Source organism: Apodemus sylvaticus, chromosome 22, assembly GCF_947179515.1.
Source record: "Apodemus sylvaticus chromosome 22, mApoSyl1.1, whole genome shotgun sequence".
Taxonomy (NCBI): domain Eukaryota; kingdom Metazoa; phylum Chordata; class Mammalia; order Rodentia; family Muridae; genus Apodemus; species Apodemus sylvaticus.
Genome location: NC_067493.1, coordinates 45,869,745 through 45,890,304, shown reverse-complemented (window position 1 = coordinate 45,890,304; position 20,560 = coordinate 45,869,745). Strand labels below are relative to the sequence as shown.

Genomic DNA, 20,560 nt, shown 5'->3' with positions numbered 1-20,560 from the left:
CTAGCTGTCTTCAGACACACCAGAAGACGGCATCAGACCATAGGCATCAGATGCCCCGGAGCTGGAATCACAGCTGGCTGTGAGCTGCCCTCCGTGGGTGTTGGGAACCAAACTCAAGTCCTCTGGGAGAGCAGTATGCGCTCTTACTCCACCATCTCTCCAGCCCTCGTTCCATCCCATATTTCATCTCTGAAACACTGTATAAGAAAGATGACTGAGCCGGGCAGTGGTGGCGCACACCTTTAATCCCAGAACTTGGGAGGCAGAGGCAGGCAGATTTCTGAGTTCGAGGCCAGCCTGTAGACCAGGCATCTTACCATAGCGTTCTTACATTAAGGGCTGAAACAATTTCTTCTGATGGGACAATACCTTAACTGTCAAAGAATATCAGGGTAATTATGTGTTTCACCTAGAGCATGCTTCTGCTTATGACAGACTATGGGTTTAAAAGACTGTATGAGAGAAAGTGGACAGGTATAAGCAGTAATTAGCCACTCTTTGGCTAGTGTTAAATAGTATAATTGGTGAGTTGGAGAGATGGCTCATTGGCTAAGAGCACTGGCTGCCCTTCCAGATGATCTGGGTTCGATTTCCAGCACCCACATAGGAGCCAAAACTGTCTGTAATTCACAGCCTCACACAGACTTACATGCAGGCAAAACACCAATGCACATGAAATAAAAATAAAGAATTTAAGCTGTGTAAACTGAGCATGGCACATGACCCTCATTGAACTCAGGAGCCGTCCACCTGTGGGTTGTCAGCCATTTCTGTTTTCCTCTCTCTTTCTGTCTCATTGTATTTATTTTATAATGTTATAAAATGCCACGGGGGTCCATGTTTTGGTTCTGTTATTATCATTATTATTACTGACTGTAACTTATAACCTGTCTTTGAAACACAGACGTTCAACAAACTTGTGGGGAAATTTAGCCAGTCTATTTTTCACTTGAAGTTACCACAAGTGCTATCAGCAACAAAGGAAGGGAAGATGGTTGTCTGGGATATCCACTATCCCCCCTCCTCCTCCACCACCGCCACCACCACCACCACCACCTCCTCCTCCTCCTCCTCTGCAGACTCTGTCTCGGCCTTCCCTTTCATCAAGCCTCGGAAACTGGTCCATTTACAGAAGGAGGCCATCACGGTGCTCACGACAGTAGACAGGTAATGAGGCTGATTAGAGAGGATCCTGGTGAGATCACAAATGTATTGTAGACCCCTGATATATATACATATTTACATAGTTTTCTCCCTCTGAATCCCTCCCACGTACCTCTCCTTTGCCCTTTCTGAATTTCAAGGCCTTTTTTTTTTTTAAGTTGTCATTACATCTTATACAATATATATTCCTAAATGTGTAGATACAACCCGCACAGTCTGTACATTGATGCTTGTGTGCACACAGTTCCTGGGCTGAGCACTCGGTGCTGGATAGCCAGTCAGGGGTTCTTCCTGGCCAAGACTATTTTGTTCAGCATTCTGAGTGCCCGTGGTTCTTTGTTAAACCCCCTTTGTATGTAGATTCATAGATGCATAGAGTATGTCTGGGGAGAGTTGTGACTGACCAAGGGCATTAGCTGCCTCTCAGCAGGAGAACCAAGCACTTTGATGCTTTTCTTAATTCTTATTCTCACTAACTAGGTTTTAGTATTTTTTTATGTTTGTTTTCCTTTCCTTTTCTTTGTTTCCTTCTTTCCTTCCTTCTTTTCTTTCTTTCTTTCTTTCTTCCTTCCTTCCTTCCTCCTTCCTCCTTCCTTTCTTCCTTCCTTCTTTCTTTCTTTCCTTCCATTCTTTCCTTTCTTTCCTTCCTTCCTTTCTTTCCTTCTTTCTTTCCTTCCTTCCTTTCCTTTCTTCCTTCCTTCCTTCCTTCCTTCCTTTCTTTTCTTCCCTTCTTTTCTTTCCCTTATTTTCTTTCTTTCTTCCTTCCTCCTTCCTTTCTTTCTTCTTTCTTTCTTTCCTTCCTTTCTTTCTTTTTTCCTTCTTTCTTTCCTTCCTTCCTTCCTTCTCTTTCTTTCTTTCTTTCTTTCTTTCTTTCTTTCTTTCTTTCTTTCTTTCTTTCTTTCTTTCTTTCTTTTCTTTCCCTTCTTTTCTTTCTTTCTTCCTTCCTCCCTTTCTTTCTTCCTTCCTCCTTCCTTTCTTTCTTTCCTTCTTTCTTTCTTTCTTTCCTTCCTTCTTTCTTTCTTCCTTCTTTCCTTCCTTCCTTCTCTTTCTTTCTTTCTTTCTTTCTTTCTTTCTTTCTTTCTTTCTTTCTTTCTTTCTTTCTTTCTTTCTTTCTTTCTTTCTTCTTTCTTTTCTTGGCCCTATCAAGCTTGGAATTTACTATGTAGACCTGGAACTATGTCCTGGAACTCAACAGAAATCTGTTTCTGCCTTCTCAGGGCTGGAATCAAAGGTGTGCGTCACCATACCCACCCCTAAACTAGACTTCTGAAAAACTCAGGGACACCCATCATTTTAAAAAATTGCATGTTAGTGAAACAAAAGGTATCTCTTTTTTTTCTTATGTGCTACTAAAACCTGTTTCATACCCCCAAAATTTCATACGTTATATTTAAGAAAACGTGGCAAGAGGCTTGTTTTGCTGTTAAGAGCACTTGCTACTCTTGGGGAAGATCAGAGTTCAGTTCTTCACATCCTCAGGATAGTTTACAATCACCCGCTTCATTTCTAGGGGATCTAACACCCTCTTCTAACCTCTGAAGGCACCAGGCAGGCATGTGGCACATACTCATATACATAGGCAAAATGCTCATGCGCATAACCATTTTTTAAAAGATTTATTTATTATATGTGAGTACACTGTCGCTGTCTTTAGACACTCCAGAAGAGGGTGTCAGATCTCATTACAGATGGTTGTGAGCCACCATGTGGGTGGTGGGATTTGAACTCAGGACCTTCAGAAGAGCAGTCAGTGCTCTTAACTGCTGAGCTATCTCTCCAGCACCACACATAACCATTTTTAAAAATCTAAAATAAGTTTTAAAAACTAGAGCTCAGATAGTTTAGTTATTTTGCTTGCACTATAATAATTCCATATCCAGTATTGGAGTTTCTTGTTTATTTGTTTTTGGTTTTGATTTTGTCTGTTTGGCTTCTTGAGACCAGGTCTCCTGATGTAGCTGGGTCTGGTCTAAGCTTGTCCTCCTGCCTCATGCTCCCAAGAATTCCTGAGAATTCCCTCAGTTCACATGCTACCACCCTGACATTCATACTGTAAGTTTGCAATTCTTGGGTCTGAATTAAGCACCGGTCATGGAAACCTGACAGTTTTAGTGTCGTCCCTTGGATCCACATAAAGGAGGAAGCAGAGAACTGACTTCCTGGAGTTGCCCTTTGACCTGCGCACACATACTGCACACTCAGGGCCACACCCCAATAACTTTATAAGGGTTTCATGTACACCGCTTGGCACACGGGGAGCCCAAGGTTAAAGAAAAAGACAAACCAGCCATCACTAGTGTGTTAGGAAAGTTCCTGGAGCTGCCTTATGGCTGGAGCCAACGAACAATCGGCCTCTGCTGAGCCCATTCGCTACCCCCAGTGCGCAGGGGCGACTCCCCCAGCGCGCAGGGGCACTGGACAGTCATGGCATCCGTACGTGCCTTTCTTTACAAAGAGGTATACAGTCGTCATCTCAGAAGCATGAGAAGACATGTTAGAACATGGATGCTACTACAGTTAACCTTCAGTTAGCTTCAGGGTAGAGGCTTTGAAGACCAGGCCTGGCTTCCCCTTTCCCATACTAAGGGGAAGAGGGCTTCACAAACACTGGGCGGGCTTTGCCGCTTCTGCCCAGCAGAGGGGCAGTAAAGGCAGCCCTAGCCAATTACTCTGCCCACCTGCCTTGCTTATTAATCAGAAACCTCTTCTAATCAGCCTGCCTAACATCCGACAAAATTTATTCTCTCTCCCTCTGTCATTAGAATTCTTTTTAAAGTCTTCAAAAAAAATTGTTTTAAAAAGCTCTCTGGATAGATTGGAGGGCTAGAATAAAAGCCGCCATGTCCCTGGGCTCTGCCTTTGCCTGTGATGACAGGGTGTGGCTTTACCATGATTCTAACAGCAGGGTCTTCCTAGAAAGCAGATCGAGTTCCACTGCCCAGCCTAGGTGATGTGGGAGGGCTGTTCAGTCGCTCTCCATTATCATCTGACAGTGGCTGTGAGCCCATCACCCAACCACGGTAAGAACATGCCATTTTCTTTAGGCACACTGACAGGGCTCCAGTATACTCTAGACCTGCAGCCCAGGTAGGTATAAGTGGTATTTGATTATAGAATTACAGTAAAAATATTTTTTTTTCCATGACTGGGTTTCTTTGTCTATCCCTGGCTGTCCTGGAACTCGCTCTGTAGACCAGGCTGGCCTCAAACTCAGAGATCTGCCTGCCTCTGCCTCCCGACTGCTGAGATTAAAGGCGTGCGCCACCACCTCTGGGTTTTGAGCAAATCTCTTAACTTCCCTTTAGCCTTGGAGATGTAAAATGGGGTTGAAGTAAAAGCAGCCTTGGTTTAGGCAGCTTTGCCCAGAGTCCCGGCGCCTGGGCTCCAGGGCCTGCTGCAGTTAGAGGGTCCACGATGGCTCTGGCCCTGGGTGCTATGGTGTTTTTCTCTATTTCAGCTACATTGTCACAGGTGACATTAAGGGTAACATTAAGTTCTACGATCACACCCTCTCCGTTGTCAACTGGTACAGCAACTTCAAACTGAGTGCTATAAGGACTCTGTCCTTTTCAAAGACCCTGCCGAGCCCACCGACCGAGAAATCGAACCTCCCCACAGACTGCACTCTAAGAGGCGACCTATTCGTTGTCAGGTGTGTCGATAGTGAACTTAGTCACCCAGACGGCCAGGAAGCGGCTGGTGCTCCCCTTCAGTTTGCATACGGTGCAACCAATGTGTCTCTTATTCCTAGGCTATAGAATTGAGGGAACACACCTTCCTAGTTAGTCTTAGAGATGGCTCCTTGGCTGGTTGCAATCAGTATTGGATTTTTTTTTTTTTTAAATTAATTGTTGAAGATTTTACTCTCTAGGAGCCGGAGTAACCGGAAGCTCTTATCTCTGGGCTCATCTTCCCTGTGTCTGGAGTCCTTGGCCATGGGTTGGCCTCATTCCTTAGAGCCAAGCGTGTCCTAGCCACCGAGGTTAAAGGCATTGTGGTAATTAATAGCCATAGCTTTTCAAGACTGAATTATCTGCGAGTCTGCTTAATTACCCTTGCTGTCTTTATAGGCACGGCCGTATATGTGCACCCAACTCCATATTTGCATACACAAATGAATATTTGCATTCGTAGATTAGCTAATTGTACCACTGACTGTCCATCTGCATACTTAATGACTCAATTTACATGTGGGAAAGTGGGCTTTTTTTCATCTGCAAATGGAGGCCGTTGGGTGTTGGTGGTGTATTTTTGGAGATGGTGGGTTAATAATGTCACCAAATTATAGACAACAGAGGCAGTTCACGTGCAGCTAGAAGCAGAACGCTGCTGTGGCCGTTCCCTGCAAGCACTGATCCTCTTGGGTCTTTCCTTGGCAATCAGGAATTTTATCATTGGGACATCTGACGCCACTGTGTACCACATGACCGTGGATGGCACCAAACTCGAGAAGCTCTTTGTGGAGCCCAGGGATGCCGTCTATGCCGTCTCCTGCCATCCGTACCAACCCCTCATTGCAGTCGGGAGTGTCTGTGGGATGATCAAAGTGTGGGACTTCGAGAAGAAGGTGTACCTGTTCAGCAGGGCCTTTGAGAAGGGGCTTGGAGTCCAGTGTCTGACCTACAACCCTGAAGGTACCTTCAACAGGTTCCATGATGCCCAGAGCGGCTGTGCCCCGGGCCGTCCCCCACCTCACACGCAGCTGTGACTTGGCATCCTGCCCAAGCTGCCTCGCCTCCGGGCTTCCCTGTGGAGGTTCCCCCTTCCGCTCACTGCTGCAGACTTACCCTCCGAATGAAGGGAGTCGGTCATCCATCGACCTCGGGCTTGTCATTTCAGGGGCTCTGCTTGGAGCTGGCTTCACCGAAGGGACAGTTTATATTCTTGATGCCATGTCTTTAGAAAATGAATGTTCAGAGCCCTTCAAATATTCCAAAAGCAGCGTGTCTCACGTCAGCTTCTCACACGACTCCAACTACATGGCGACCGCTGTGAGTAGCTCTCCTCTGTGAACAAAGGGGCGAGTAGTGGGGGAAGTGGGGTTCCATCCCAGTCAAGCTGCCACGCAAAGGGCAGGGGAAGGGTTGGCGAGGCAGAAGAACTCCTGTGGGCAGAAAGAAGCAGGGCCTTAGAACATTCAGACTTGGATTCTGCAGCCCGGGGAGGGTGGGGTGTGTGTGGCTGCTGTGTTTCTGGAGCCCTGTCTCTATAGGCCATCCTGCGTCCTTCTGATCATCGTGACAAGGAAGCCTCATCACTGATTGACCTCAGTGTCCTTCCTCAGGGTTTTGGATTGCGTCCCCTAGCCTGCCTCTCTGTCAGATGTGGCAGTGGTGGTGGTGGTGGTGGTGAGGAAGCTCCTCATCGGGCCAACCTCCCCCTGGTATTCCACTCACATACAGCTTGGCCTCTGGGTGGTACAGGCAGCACTGCTAAGGACCAGAGCTGTCCTGGCACACCCGGCATGGACATCAGCGCCCCCTGCAGGCTGCTCTCTGCCACTCCGCCCTGTAGGAGAGACCTTTTTATTTTCTGTAGCTAGACAAACTAGGGAGGACAAAGGCAGAAAGACACAGGCTCTCTGCTTTCCACGGGGAGCTATGTGAAAACATGGAGAGGAATGACGTCATACCCCCTCCCCCTCCCCCTTTATCTACGAACCAGTAGCCTCAGTCTCCCAGCCTGCAGAATGGGCATCACTTTTCCTCTGTGTTCTGCTGTGCTAAGATTTGTCTGGATAAGATATCCTGAAGGCAAATGAGTCTGAAGACCCCCATGACGAGTCCAAGGTCCTAAAGTCCAGGGAACAACTTCCGCTCTTGCTCCCTTAGGACACCAATTTCACCGTGGCCGTGTATATTGTGGTGGTCAAAAGTGGACAAAGGGTCTGGGAATATTTGGCAAGACTTCGCTCTCACCGCAACAGCATCCGAAGCCTCCTGTTCGGGGTCCACCTGGACAGTAATGAGCCCAGGCTGCTGAGCCTTGGGAAGGACAGATTCCTGGTGAGCTGTTCAGTTTGGTTTGCCTAATTGATTGCCTGCACCGTGCCCTCCTCCCACTCCCACCCCCTTGTTCCACCCCTGGCATCTCGCGTAGACCCCGCCTATAACACGTGGAGAAGATGAACGTAGGGTGAAATCTCACAGATTTCTCCATATTGGCACCTCTGAGGTGATATCTCACGTGGCCCAAGTCCGGGAGTGGTGGTTTTTTGGCAGTGCTGAGATTTTGGATGAGTTGGTTCCTAAGATAACAAAAAGAGGCACAGCAGAAGTTAGTTAATTGTCAGAGTTCAGGTTTGGGGTGAACTGGGTTTAGACTTAAGTGTTCCCTCCACCCTGTCTTGTCCGTGTGTCCCTAAGGCAGGCTACTCTGAATGTCTGTGAGTCCTGCTCATGGGCCCGTGTGCCCGTGAGAGACAGCACTGCAGAGGCTTGGGATGGATAGGCACAGTGGTTGAGGGTGCTGAGCCAGCCGTGCTGGGTCCCCTGAGTGCTTAGCGAAGGTAATACATGGATGCAGAGTCAGAGGACTTCCCTCAGAGGCGATAGAGGCTGTCACGCAGGGCTCGAAGCTTCTCAGCCACGCTTGTCCTCCAGCCGGCTCCTCCTGTGTCCTGTGCTCCTCGGCAGATCGAGTACAATCTCCTCAAGAGCTACAAAGACCACCTGGAGGTCCTGGACATTCACCGAACAGACCAGGGCAACTACCCCACCTGCATGATCTGGTACCCGCCGCTCACCAAGGAGCTCTTCCTGCTAATTTGCAATAGCGGCTACAAAGTGAAGCTCTTCAATGCCACCACGAAGATGTGTAGGTGAGTGTCAGGGCGTCCCCCTCCCGCCCCCATCCCCAGAGGTGCTGGCTACACCCTTGAGCTTGCAGATAGCACCATCCCATTTCCTTCTCAGAGGGAGAAACTGAGTCCCAAATAACATAAGGTGTATTCACCCAAAAGCACACAGATAGGCCGTGCCTGCTGAAGGGTGCCAACCTAGGGTCCTTGTGAGCGACACAGTGCTTGGTACTCATATACCTGTGAAGGACACAGCCTGGAACCCTGGGTGCCAGTGCTGCTCCAAAGTCAGCCGTCCTTTCCCATACAAGAGAGAAACCAAAACTAACTATTTTTAACAAAATATCCCAATTATTTAATTTTGTTGTTGTTGTTGTTTTTATTTCTGTATATGAGTATACTGTAGCTGTACTGATGGTTGTAAGCCATCATATGGTTGCTGGGAAAGAAGATTGCTCGCTCCAGCCTAAAGATTTTTATGTATTATTATATATTATTATATTTAAGTACACTGTAGCTGTCACTGAGGGCGTCAGATCTCATTATAGATGGTTGTGAGCCACCATGTGGTTGCTGGGATTTGAACTCAGGACCTTCAGAAGAACAGTCAGTGCGCCTCACCGCTGAGCCATCTCTCCAGCCCTGTTTTGATTTTATTTGAGAGAGGGCCTCACTCTGTAGTCCTGGCCTCTGTCCTGAGACCTGGGATCACAGGTGCACGCCGGCATACGCAGCAAGCTTGTCTGATTCTTTTCATGCTGCCTCTCAGAGGAGTTTCAAGTCCAGCTGACCACGGTCATTTATTCATCCACTCCTTACGTGAATGACGTAAAGTTCTACATGGTGAAGGTGGGTCCAGACAGAACTCCCTCGTGGCATGGACACTTCCGTCATGGGGCCCACATTCTAGTGAGCAGGCTGGGGCTGGGTATGTGTGTCACAGTGCTGTGCATACTGACTGGAAGGATAGTATATGGAGAGGGAGTTCCCGGGGGCAGAGGGACTGATGCTTTGTCCCTCTGAGGCCTGGGGAGGCTTCACGACTTCTGGAGAACCAGGTGGACGGGCAGGCCAAGACTCAGCCTTCTGCTCTTGCTCTGACTCTGCCTTCTACTAAGGATGGTGCACAGGGTCAGCCCTGGTTAGCCCTGTGGGGAGGAAGCCTCTCTTCCAGTGATTGGTTGCCAGTGGATATGGCTGGAAGGGTGGGAGAAGGGGGGGTGGTTGAGGGAGGAGATAGCAGCCCCAGCCCCAGCCCCAGCAGCAACAGCAGCAGGCCCAGGCTCAGAGGCTCTGAGGGAACTCAGAGTTTTAACTGGTTGGTTGGTTTTAGCTTGTTTCTGAGATGGGGTCTTGCTATGGATGTCTCCTGAGTGCTAGGGATACAGGTGTGTCCATCATAGCTGGCCACGATCATGCCTTCAAGTGCATCTCAGAGGAGATTTCCACCACCCTCCCAAGCCCAAGCCTTCTTCCTGTTTGGTTTGGTTTTGTGGGGTTTTGTTTGGTTTGGTTTGGTTTTTCTTTTGGAGACACTGGGCCATTTTGTAGCCCAGGCTGGCTTTAAACTTACAGCAAAACTCCTGCCTCAACCTCTCAAGTGTTGGCATTCCAAGCATTGAACCATCTCCCTCCTGCCCAGTCCCTGAAGACCAGCAACTTTTCTTTTCCAGAAGGAGGAGGAAAAATGACAGCACCCTTACATCCCGACAGGAAGTAGAATGTGGCACAATATTTAAAATTCCGAAGGCGCGTAGAACTTCGAGAGGCTCTTTCTCCCTTGTCAGTGGACACACACTTCTGAGCAGAGGACATCCACAGAGACACCCAGGCAGCCCCTAGAAACTGGATTCACAGGGTAGGAGATGTAGGCACAGCATTCCTCAGGCTTGAAGCACTCGATAACAGTTATTCACCAGAAAAGACAGACAGAGGCTGCATTGAGCTCTGTGCTCATGTGTGCGCATGCGTGCATGTGTGTGTGTGTGTGTGTGTGTGTACTGTATGCATGTGTTTCTGCCTATTGATCATCCATCTGAAGTTAGCTCAAAGCATCTTTTAAGAAAATACCAGAGCTGGAGAGATGGCTCAATGGTTAAGAGCACTGACTGCTCTTCAAGAGGTCCTGAGTTCAATTCCCAGCAACCACATGGTGGCTAACAACCATCTGTAATGGGATCTGATGCCCTCTTCTGGTTTGTCTGAAGACAATGACAGTGTACTCACAGACATGAAATAAATAAATAATAAATAAATAAATAAATCTTAAAACGAAAATAGTGTACAGGGTTGGAGAGGTGGCTCAGTGGTTAAGAGTACTGGTTACTCTTCCAGAGGTCCTGAGTTCAATTCCCAGTACCCTCATGGTGGCTTATAGCTGTAATTCCAGTTCCAGGGGCTCTGGCACAGACATACATGTAGGCTAAACACCAATGCACACAAATTAAAAATATATACATGACTTAAAATAAAACTATTAAAAAGAAAGAAAAGCCTGGTGGTGGTGGTGCACACCTGTAATCCCAGCACTCTGGGGGGCAGAGGCAGGCGAATTTCTGAGTTTGAAGCCAGCCTGGTCTACAGAGTGTCCAGACAGGACAGCCAAGGCTAAACAGAGAAACCCTGTCTTGGAAAAAAAAAAAAGAAAAAAAAAAAAGAAAAAGAAAAAGAAAAAGAAAGTGTACATGGCCAAGAAGAAATGGCTCCTCAGGTAAAAAGTACTTGCTGCAGGAGCCTGATCGTGAAGAACTGGCCCCTGAAAGTTGCTCTTTGATCTCCACACATATGCCACAGCATGTATGCTCCACCCACTGCTCCACCCACTGCTCCACCCACTGCTCCACCCACCCCCATATACACAGTAACAAAATAAAAAAAAAAGATACTATTACTTGTAACTTTAATTTTTTTTAAATCTTATTTTTAATGATGATTCTTAAAATGCTTTAACCTCCCTTGTAGGCCATCACCCACCAGAGGTAATGGAAAAGAAAGGAGACGGTGTGGGGGCGGGGAGTGGACCTGTTAAGAAAGGTTCTTTGGGGGGGCTGAAGAGATGGCTCAGCGGTTAAGAGCACCGACTGCTCTTCCAGAGGTCCTGAGTTCAAATCCCAGCAACCACATGGTGGCTCACAACCATCCCATCCGTAACAAGATCCGACGCTCCCTCTTCTGGAGTGTCTTAAGACAGCTACAGTGTACTTACATATAATAAATAAATAAATCTTTAAAAAAAAAAAAAAGAAAGAAAGGTTCTTTGGAGCAACTCCCATCTGTGTTGCCTGGAAATCTGCAGTTCAGTTCACAGGTCAGCAGGCAGCGGCAGCTCCATCCACTCGCCAACATTTCACAGACCCACCAGTAGTCCAGTTCAGTAGAGTCGGGATACCAGACACAAGTCAGCAGCAGTGGCGCTACCTAGCAGAGACAGCCAGGCCTCAGTGTAGCTCGAGTCAACAGGAGGGACCCAGAGGAACACCACACGTTCTCAGCTGTGCCTCTCTTAGAGAAGCGAAAATCAACAAAAATGTGAGACCCGCAAGCGCCGTACAGCCTGCTGTACCGGCAGCCCAAGCTACCTCTCCATCACTCCGCGGAATCTGATTTGTACCCTCCAGACATCACGGGTCCTGCCTCAGCGTGTGAATCCCATCAGCCTGAGTCCACAGATGCTGCAAGAAACTGCAGCACGCCACCAGACAGTTTTTGGCATGTTTCTCTCTATGGAGTCCTGACAAATGCAGCTTGACTACGTAATGTAAGGCGGACCAATACATGTGGCATGTTGCTGGCCAAGAATCCTTCATCACGTGTCCTTTCACGTGCTTGCTTTAGCAGAACATCCTCTCTCCTGTGTCTGCTTCAGCGAAACATTCCTTCACGGGTCTGCCTGAGCCTTTCACTCCAGTGTCCACTTTAACGAAATGCTCCTTCACGTGTTGGCCCCAGTAAAACACCATCCAAATGACTTTCCAAAGAATCGTTATATTTCCACTTCAATCGCTTCTCAGCGTCTTGGCTAAACTAGTACAGAAAATTGCTTAGTGAGGTTGGAAGTCAAGTTCATAGAGCATTTAAATAAAGGGCATATATAGCGCTGTGTAACCACCACTTCTTCCTGTAGCTCCAGAACATTCCTCTCCTTCCAAAACAAGAGCCCCTGCTTACAGCATCTCTGATGTTGGAGAGAATAATAAGTCTGGTAACTACAGTTCAGCTGGGGAGGAGCTGCCCTCTCTAGCAAAAGAAATCCCAAAGAATTCTAAAGCGCATTTAGAGAATATAGAAAGAATATAGAATATAGAAAGGCAGCTCTCTGTGGCCACAGAAGAAGGCCGGTGACCACAGGAGCAGGTGCCCAGCAGCCTCTCCCCATGATGCAGACGAAAGCAAGACATCATATTTTACAAACGGGCTTAGTATAGATAAAAGTGATTGATGGCGCCGAGCGACGGCAAGGGCGTGAGGAAGCGGGCTCACTCGCCCAACCACCGTTGGGGGTGCAAATTGGCATAACCTTTGGGGAAAGCAATTTGTCACCCTCTGTTAAATTTTATATCCTCCGACTTCTAGGAATGGTGCCTGCGGAAGTGCCGCAGTGCTTATGCCAAGACATAAGTAAAAGGATCTCTTGTTTGGAAATATGTTTTGAGATGGAAGCAATCCAAAATGTCTGTTAATAGGGCATTGGTTAAGTGATGTCTTGTCAGTACACCAGAACACAGCGGCGCTTTTAGCAAAGGGGAAAAATAAGCACCGAGAGAGCTGTCTCTGCAGTAGCTGCAGGAGCGTGGCGGCATCTCCGAGATACAGTAAGAGATGAAGCAGACTGCCCGACAAGCATCAATAGTTTAATTCTCTCCTCACACCAGCTCACACGTATGTGAACTTCCTGTGAGTCGTATGTACCAAACAGTTCCCCGGGCCTTTCTTGGGACAGGGCACAGCATTGTAGAATGTGGATGTTATATTTTACATATATCTAAAGTTTGAACCTTTTTTTTTTTTAAACAATGAATATGAAATGGCTTTCGGTCAGAATGAAGAGATAAGAGCTTTGTAGAATTGGTAGACAGGCTGTCTGTCACTGGCTGACAGCTACATACGATGTGCCAGGAACTGTTGGGAGCACTTAAAAAAAAAAAAAAAGACTGTATTCAGTAAGCTGTGCAGTTCAAGAAGCATCCATCACACCCAAAGGGCTGGGTGGGGATTTGGCTCAGTTATCGGAATGCCTGCCTCCCATGTACAAAGTCCTGGGTTCAACCCCTATTACCTAATTACCCAGACATGCATGGATCTAGTGCCCGCACTTGGGAGGTAAGGACAGGAGGTTCATTCATTCAAGGCTGTCCTCAGCTATACAATGAATCCACATCAAAAAGCAAACTCTGGTTCCCATCAGTGGACACTCCCAGCCCTGCCTCTCTGTGTCCCCAGAAGCCACTGGCCGGCTCCTGTCCACAATGCATCTATTCTGCACGTGTGAACACAACTTCATATTCCTGGAGATGGATTCATACAGCATGTGACCTTTTGTGTCTGGCTTAACATGTTCTTGAGACTCATTCACTCTGTGACATGAAACCACTGCTCTGTTACTGTCACAGCTGAGGGTTGTCCCTGTCCCGTCCTCCTGCCTATCTGCTGATGGCGATACACATTTGTATTGTGTCCATTTTTTAGGTGTGTGAGCATTAGTGTGTCAGGTTTGAAGTAGAAGCGCATGAGTATTATTTCTTAAATGGTCCTGGGATGGATATTTCTGGGTCGTTGTGGTGACTCTGACTGTTTCCACAGTCCCTGCCCACCACAGCTTCCCCCACTGGGGACAAAGATCCCAGTCTCTCCAGGCCACATCTCAGGGCTCTTATAGCCCTGTTCCCTCTCCTCTGCCCACTTGCTAGAATGTGGAGGGGCTTCAGGAAAAGGCGTTGGCTGATACACTGTGTACCTGGTGGGCTCTGTAGTATTCCAAAGTGTTGGGCCTCTCTCAGCCCAGAAGAGAAGGCTCCACTTGCTCTGCCTTCCGTGTCTCTCCCAGTACAGTTGTTTATGCTCCTTAGACCCAGCCTTCACCAGTCTCTTCCTGACGCCCAGTTCTCCTGCTCTCCGATGCCGTTCTCTCTGCCTCTGATCCATGAGCACAGCTGCTCACCCCTTTAGCGATACTTTGCTCCGGACCCTGGGGCTCCAGGCCACCTCCGAACTTTACCTCATATCAGCTCTTTGTCCCTGCCAGTCTGTAGCCTTAGTAGCGGGGCCACACTGTGCACATTTCTGCATCCTGACGACTTACCTCAGGCCTGGCATGGGGGGAGGTGCTCTCACAAGGGTCCAGCACTGACATCCCTCAGAGGGACCTCACCTTAGCACCTCAGCTAAGCTGGATACAGCGGCGTGCACCTGCAGTTCCAGCTAGGCAGGGGGCGCTCTTGAGCCTAGGAGTTTGAGGCCAGCTTAGGTAAAATACCAAGATTCTAAAAAACAAAAAACAAAAACAAAAACCAGTGGAGCCAGTGAGATGGAGGACGACATCTACACGATGGAAGGAGAGGACCACCTCCCATAAGTTGTCACCTGACCTCCACCTGGGCACACCCTACACATGAATACAGAGATATAACGAGACATTGTGAAGTCGAATTAAAGAGGCCCAACCAGCGTCAGTACAACTCGATGCTCTGATAGTTCTGGCGACACACTTGTCATGCAGACCTGTATTTAGGGATGTCTGCAACAGAGGATAGTGTCTCAGTCTGTGGGCCTGACATTGAGGAATCTCGTCTTTGCTCACATCCCGCCCAAGGCATGCCGTTTCCTGGCGGGCTTTTTTTCTTGTCTGTTGTTCGTAGACAATTCCTTAGGGCGTAACGTAGAGAGAGAAAGCACGCACAACGCCATGCTCTTCACAGTCAGGGTGTCCCCCTGAGTTCCCTGGAGCCTTTGCTCTTGGGATTCCATGCCCCTTGTTTACAGCCGCCGCGGGCAGCGCTTGAGTGACAGGCTCTTAGGTAGGGAGTAGCGGAGTGACAAGACAGGAACTTCAGAATCACAAATACATAAGGAGTCTGGCGTGACGGTGCCTGCCTGATAGCCCAGCACTCAGGAGGCTGAGGCAAGGAGGATTGTGTGAGCTCTAGGCCAGCCCGGACCTCATAGCAAACCCCCAATCAACAGCAAAATGTACAATAGTGTCACGTCCAGCCTGATAATGTACATTGAAGCTTAAGGAATTTATACTCTCTTTCCCCCCATGCAGAAAAACACTCCTTGGACCGGCATATGGGTCGCCTATTGAGCATGCGCAGGTGCTCCCAGTAAAATCCACGCTAGAGCTGCAGAAGCGATACTTGGTGTTCATTAACAAGGACAAGGTATCGGTCCTCCCTCCTCCTGCCCCTGCAAGATGGCTGTGCACTGAGTCGAAAGAGCAGGAGACCCAGGGTCGGTGAGATCGCTCGACCAGTAAGAGAGCTTACCGCCTAGTCCGACGACCTCAGACGGAACCCTGGGAACCAGTAAGAGGAGAGACTGACTTGGGAAAGTTGTTTCTCTGACTTCCAAAACGTGCACCACTGTGGCACTTATGTCCTGTCCCTAATATATTTACTAATAGGACAGACAATAAGGCCTGGGGATCCTTGGTTCTTCTGCCGCACAGAATTACCTCCATGTGGGTGGTGGGCCATTCTGAGAATAGCCACAGATTAGTGAGAAATGCTCTGGAAGGCATTTGTGTGTGTGTGTGTGTGTAGGTGTGCATGTGCTACAATATGCACGTGGAAGTCAAAGGACAACATCCAGGAGTCTGTTCTCTCCTCCTACCCTGTGGGTCCGGGGTGGAACCCAGGCATGGCGGCAGTAAGTGCCTTTACCCACTGAGCCATCTCACAGGCCCCTAGGAGACATTTCTGGGCTGAGTTTTCAAAGTTTCCCAGTGAAAAATCATGGTCTTCCAAAGGATGCTCTCCTTTTTATTGGCCGGGGTAAAAAAAAAATCTAATTCGCATGGAAGATATACAAGCCAGTTGCACCTAGATATATGTTAAAGTTGTCTCTGACATCTGCCCCAGATGTGCGAGTGAGTGTACAATACAAGCGTCTGGAGGTAAAACTTGGGTATGCCAGGCGAGGCTGAGACTCAGGTAGTCAGGTCTGAATACCTCTGTACACTTGCCTTTCCAGGTTGGACTCCAGATCTTACCAGTTGATGGCAACCCACATAAAACCTGTGCTATCGTTTGCCACCCAAACGGGGTGGCCGGGATGGCTCTTTCCCATGATGGTCGCTTTGCCTTCACAGCGGGAGGCCAAGATCGCTCCGTGGTGCAGTGGAAAATTAACTTAGGGTATGTGAAGGGACACACCCTGGCCCCATAAGGAAACAGACTTCTTTTTAAAGGATGTGTTTGAACCGGGCGGTGGTGGCGCACGCCTGTAATCCCAGCACTCTGGGAGGCAGAGGCAGGCGAATTTCTGAGTTCGAGGCCAGCCTGGTCTACAAGAGTGAGTTCCAGGACAGCCAGGGCTATACAGAGAAACCCTATCTCGAGAAAAACCAAATCCAAAAAACCAAAAAAAAAAAAAAAGGATGTGTTTGCACGTGCACCCATGCACATGTGGGTGTATGCAACGTGTTCATATGCATACTTGTGTGCATGTGATGTGTGTGTGTGTGTGTGTGCTCTCAAGAGCACATATTAGTATGTACATATGCATGTGGGTGCCTGAGATGGCCAGAAGAGGGCGCTGGATCCCCTGGAGCTGGAGTTAAGGTCGTGGTGAGCCACCTTTTAACCGCCATTGCTCCGCCCCTAGACCCTTTCTTGTCATGTGGTTGTGACAGACCGCTTCAGAGTGCCTGCTACTTGCCCCATGTGCTAGGATGAAACAGTACCAGGCTCTCAGGATGCTTCCTGGTGACAGTGTGCAGATCAAAGGCTACTGTGCAGTTTCCTGGGTCATGCTCTTCATTTCCAGCTTCCCAGAAATGTGTCTCAGTATCTACACATACTCATCCTGGCCAGAGAGACCAACCCCCGCCCCCGCACGCTCCCATGGTGGGCATTACACCAACCCTCAGGATGAGTTAAGAGTCTGTGGCTTTGGGCTCCTCTGCCCTGAGAGGAGACCTGCTCAGCCTAAAGCAAGACTGGAAAATTCTAGACTTGTACATCAAAGACTATTCGGGACTTTAATGTCAAAGAGATAAGGGTTTCACTATAGCTTGGCGTCTCTGCTCTAGAATCTGGGTGGTTTTCTTAATGTCTCTGATGCTTAGATTCTGTCTGTGAAGTGTGGGTAACAGCTTTCTTCGGGTCCTGTAAGGGTCAGACAGGTTTACATATGCGAATGCAGTGACCAATCTAGAGCTAAGAGCTCGGTAAACCAGGACTGCCTTCCTTCCCTTTCTTCCGGAAAAGGCATTCAAGCTGATCCTTTGATCCTGACCGGAACCACGGAAGAGCAGAGGAGTGGGCGCCTAGCTCGTGTTTCTGATGCCACAGTCCGCTTGAGCTTTGGGCGGGGGAGGGGAGGCAGACGGAGACTCCTCGGAGGCCCCTCCCTCACAAAGCAGCCTGACTCCTGTCCCAGTAACGTCCGCCCCTGCCATCTGCCGAGCACGCATCTCTCTCCGATGGCAGATGTTATCGCTTTCCTTCTTACCCCGAACTTGAGCGAAAATAGCAGGCAAAATCTGTTTTGGTGCCGAGACGGCGTCAAACTGTAATCGCAACTCTGCCTTTTGCCTCTGCGTCTCTGAGTGAATTGATACACAGAACTGGGGGGCCTCGGGAACTGCAAGCGAGCTAGCTCTCCACCCAGAAGCATCTCCCCAACAGGCCCCCACATGAGCTCCTCCCTGTGTTACCCACTTGCCACCTGCAATCCTCGAAGCCAGTGGCCCACGGTGTGTGGGGGAACCCTTCATTCTTGTCCTCAGTCAGTGTGGGATCTGGTAGGGATTTCCAGTAGCTTCCCTATGTCTGGCCAGAATCCAGGCTTCTGAGAATTTCAATTTAATCTGTTGTGGGGACAAAGGATCATTATGAACTAATTAGTACTTTATTGCTGCTTCTGGTGACTTAATATGTTCAGCGTTTCACTAATGGAAAGAAATGTAAGAACAGCAAGTAAGTACACACTGCGATCCTCTACCGGGGCCCAGGCTGTACCTCCACCCTGGTAGTGTGCTGGCCTAGCATGCCCGAAGCTCTGGGTCCCATTCCTGATACCACAGAGACACGCGTGCTGGCTGGTTTTCTATCATCCTGACAAAAGATAAAAGTCATCTGAGAGGAGACACCCCAGAAAGTTGGGCTGTCCTGGGGAGCCAAGTGCATTCTGCAGCCTTCCCTGGGGGGTTTCTTGGCGGTGACAGGTTCCCATGTCACTTCTGGTCCTGATACACCCTGCTCTAGGACAGCACTGTAAAAGTGTCTTTGTTATCCCTGGAGACCTTTAGGATCAGGCCAGTTTTCGCCTGGAGGCCACAGTTTTCGCCTGGAGGCTAGCCGATCTGCCTGATAACTTCCTGTCAGAGACAAGAAGTAAGGTGAAGATCTGGCCCTGTAGGAGCCGACTTCAAGCTTAGTGTGGAAAAGATACGCATCAGGCCCTCCACTGGAACCACTAACCGGGCAGAGGGCATTTTGTGGTTCTGTTGAGAGGGGTAGGGCATGTCAGTGCTTGTCAGCCCGTAGTATGGACAGAGCGTGTCTGCGCTCAGCCCTGGCCATTTTACACAGATTCTTATGCCCGTGTACTGCCCGTCACTAAACTTCCAAGAGGTCTCTCGATGGCTCAAGTAAGGAAACAGTTTCTGAGAAAAAGAAAAGACCCTGTGGCAAATCCTTAATGCATGCTAACATATTTAATGAAGAGTGCATCAGATCTCATTACGGATGGTTGTGAGCCACCATGTGGTTGCTGGGATTTGAACTCAGGACCTTCGGAAGAGCAGTCGGTGCTCTTAACCGCTGAACCATCTCTCCAGCCCCCTACCCTTTTAAAGTATTTAATTCTCATGACAACCATGTACGACCCTACCCATTCTGCAGATGCGGAAACTGAGCAGAGGTGGGGATTTCTCATGGTCACACAGCTTGCAAGCAGGAAGAGTCAGGCCTCACGAGCAGGCCCCCATGGTTCCCCACCGTGGGTCTTCACTGACGTGGGTTCTAGTTCACTGAATTAGCAGAAAGCCAGTGAGTGGCTTTTTTTTTTTTTAACAGTGACTTTAGATTTTTTGCCTTTTGTGTGAGGAAAAGTTGGTCAGTCTCATGCAAAAAGTAGGTTTTCTTCCCATTCAAAGGACCTATTTTTGGAAAAATCTGACCCTGTGTTAGAGAGCAGAGTGTTATTTTTATCCGCTTGGCATGGGTCCCTGTGATCTCCCGGGTTTTTCTGGAAGCAATTAGCGCTGGCACTGCACCTGCACAGCACCCCAGCCTGGCACTGGTCGGCCGTGCTCAGCTTAAGAGGGTTGAGGTCTCAGACTGGAGCCTCCCCCAACCCCTAGGAGAGATGTGGTCCCCAAAGATTACAGACAGATTGCCAGGTGCTCGCCCCGCCATAGGAGTGAGACTATCGCCGTAACTAAGGTGGGTGCCCTGCACGGCTGCGCGCCACACTAGAATCTGAATTTTCTATCGTAGGCTTTGTCATTGCGGGACCTTCCCAGGAGAGTTGCAGAGACCCTGGTTGTACAGATGCTGCGGGTGCCCTTCAGAGGCCACCATCTGTGCGGGGTGGGGGTGGGGAGTGGGGTGTGGTGGGGGGAGGGCAGGCATGACTTCATGCTAGAGTACTCCCTAATGGTGATGTTTTTCCATTGTTCCAGTGCCCTGGAGGCAGCCGTTTCTCTCGGGGGTGAAGACTTGACCCCGTTCTATGGTCTGGTGTCTGGTGGCAGGGAAGGAAAATTCTACAGGGTAATTGTCATCAGAGTGAACACTTCCTGGGGGCATCTAGTCAAGGCTGTAGAGCAAACATTGGGGATTGACCCTCTCTGCTTTTTCTACAAAGCTCTGCCCCCCTCCACTGAGCTCAGAATGAACTTTCTAGAAAAAAAAAAAAACACCCCATTCCTGGCCGCGCCCGACTCCAGATGGACTGTGCGCTGTCTCTGTTTCCTTTAATGCAGGAGCTGGAGGACTATTTTTACTACTCTCAGATCCGCAGTCAAGGCATCGATACAATGGAGACCAGGCAGGTGTCTGAACACATTTGCCTATCGGAGCTTCCTTACGTCATGCGAGCGATTGGTTTTTACCCGTCCGAGGAGAAGGTGGGTAGAAGGCTCAGTACCGGGGTGTGCTGTTTACACCAAGTGCCTCTGGGAAGAGGCTCCACAGTCAGCCTGGGAACATGCCACTTTCCCAGGTAAATAGATAAGCCAGAAGCTCCTGAGGACCTACGGGTCACTGACGGGGGTAAAGATGAGTCCGTTCCCAAGGACCGAGCAACTCCTTGTGCGTGTGTGATGTTAGACGCGCCAGGGCCTCCTAAACCTTCGCTGACTAAGCCTCTGTGGCCAGCGAGAGTGTGAGCAGATACTGAGAAGGAACCAGGATCTCTATGTAGCCCTGGCTG

General features: G+C 48.9%; 1 protein-coding gene across 1 annotated transcript in view; it reads left to right on the top strand.

The window, feature by feature from the left end:
* Cfap251 (cilia and flagella associated protein 251) overlaps positions 1-20,560 on the top strand; it is a 74,228-nt gene that overhangs the window by 29,679 nt on the left and 23,989 nt on the right. Inside the window, exons 11-20 of the mRNA XM_052168774.1 lie at positions 905-1,167; positions 4,622-4,816; positions 5,548-5,798; positions 6,004-6,155; positions 6,996-7,169; positions 7,800-7,984; positions 15,225-15,339; positions 16,151-16,314; positions 19,809-19,899; positions 20,112-20,255. Of these exons, the coding sequence (XP_052024734.1) occupies positions 905-1,167; positions 4,622-4,816; positions 5,548-5,798; positions 6,004-6,155; positions 6,996-7,169; positions 7,800-7,984; positions 15,225-15,339; positions 16,151-16,314; positions 19,809-19,899; positions 20,112-20,255 (1,734 nt within the window). The remainder of the gene's footprint in view (positions 1-904; positions 1,168-4,621; positions 4,817-5,547; positions 5,799-6,003; positions 6,156-6,995; positions 7,170-7,799; positions 7,985-15,224; positions 15,340-16,150; positions 16,315-19,808; positions 19,900-20,111; positions 20,256-20,560) is intronic.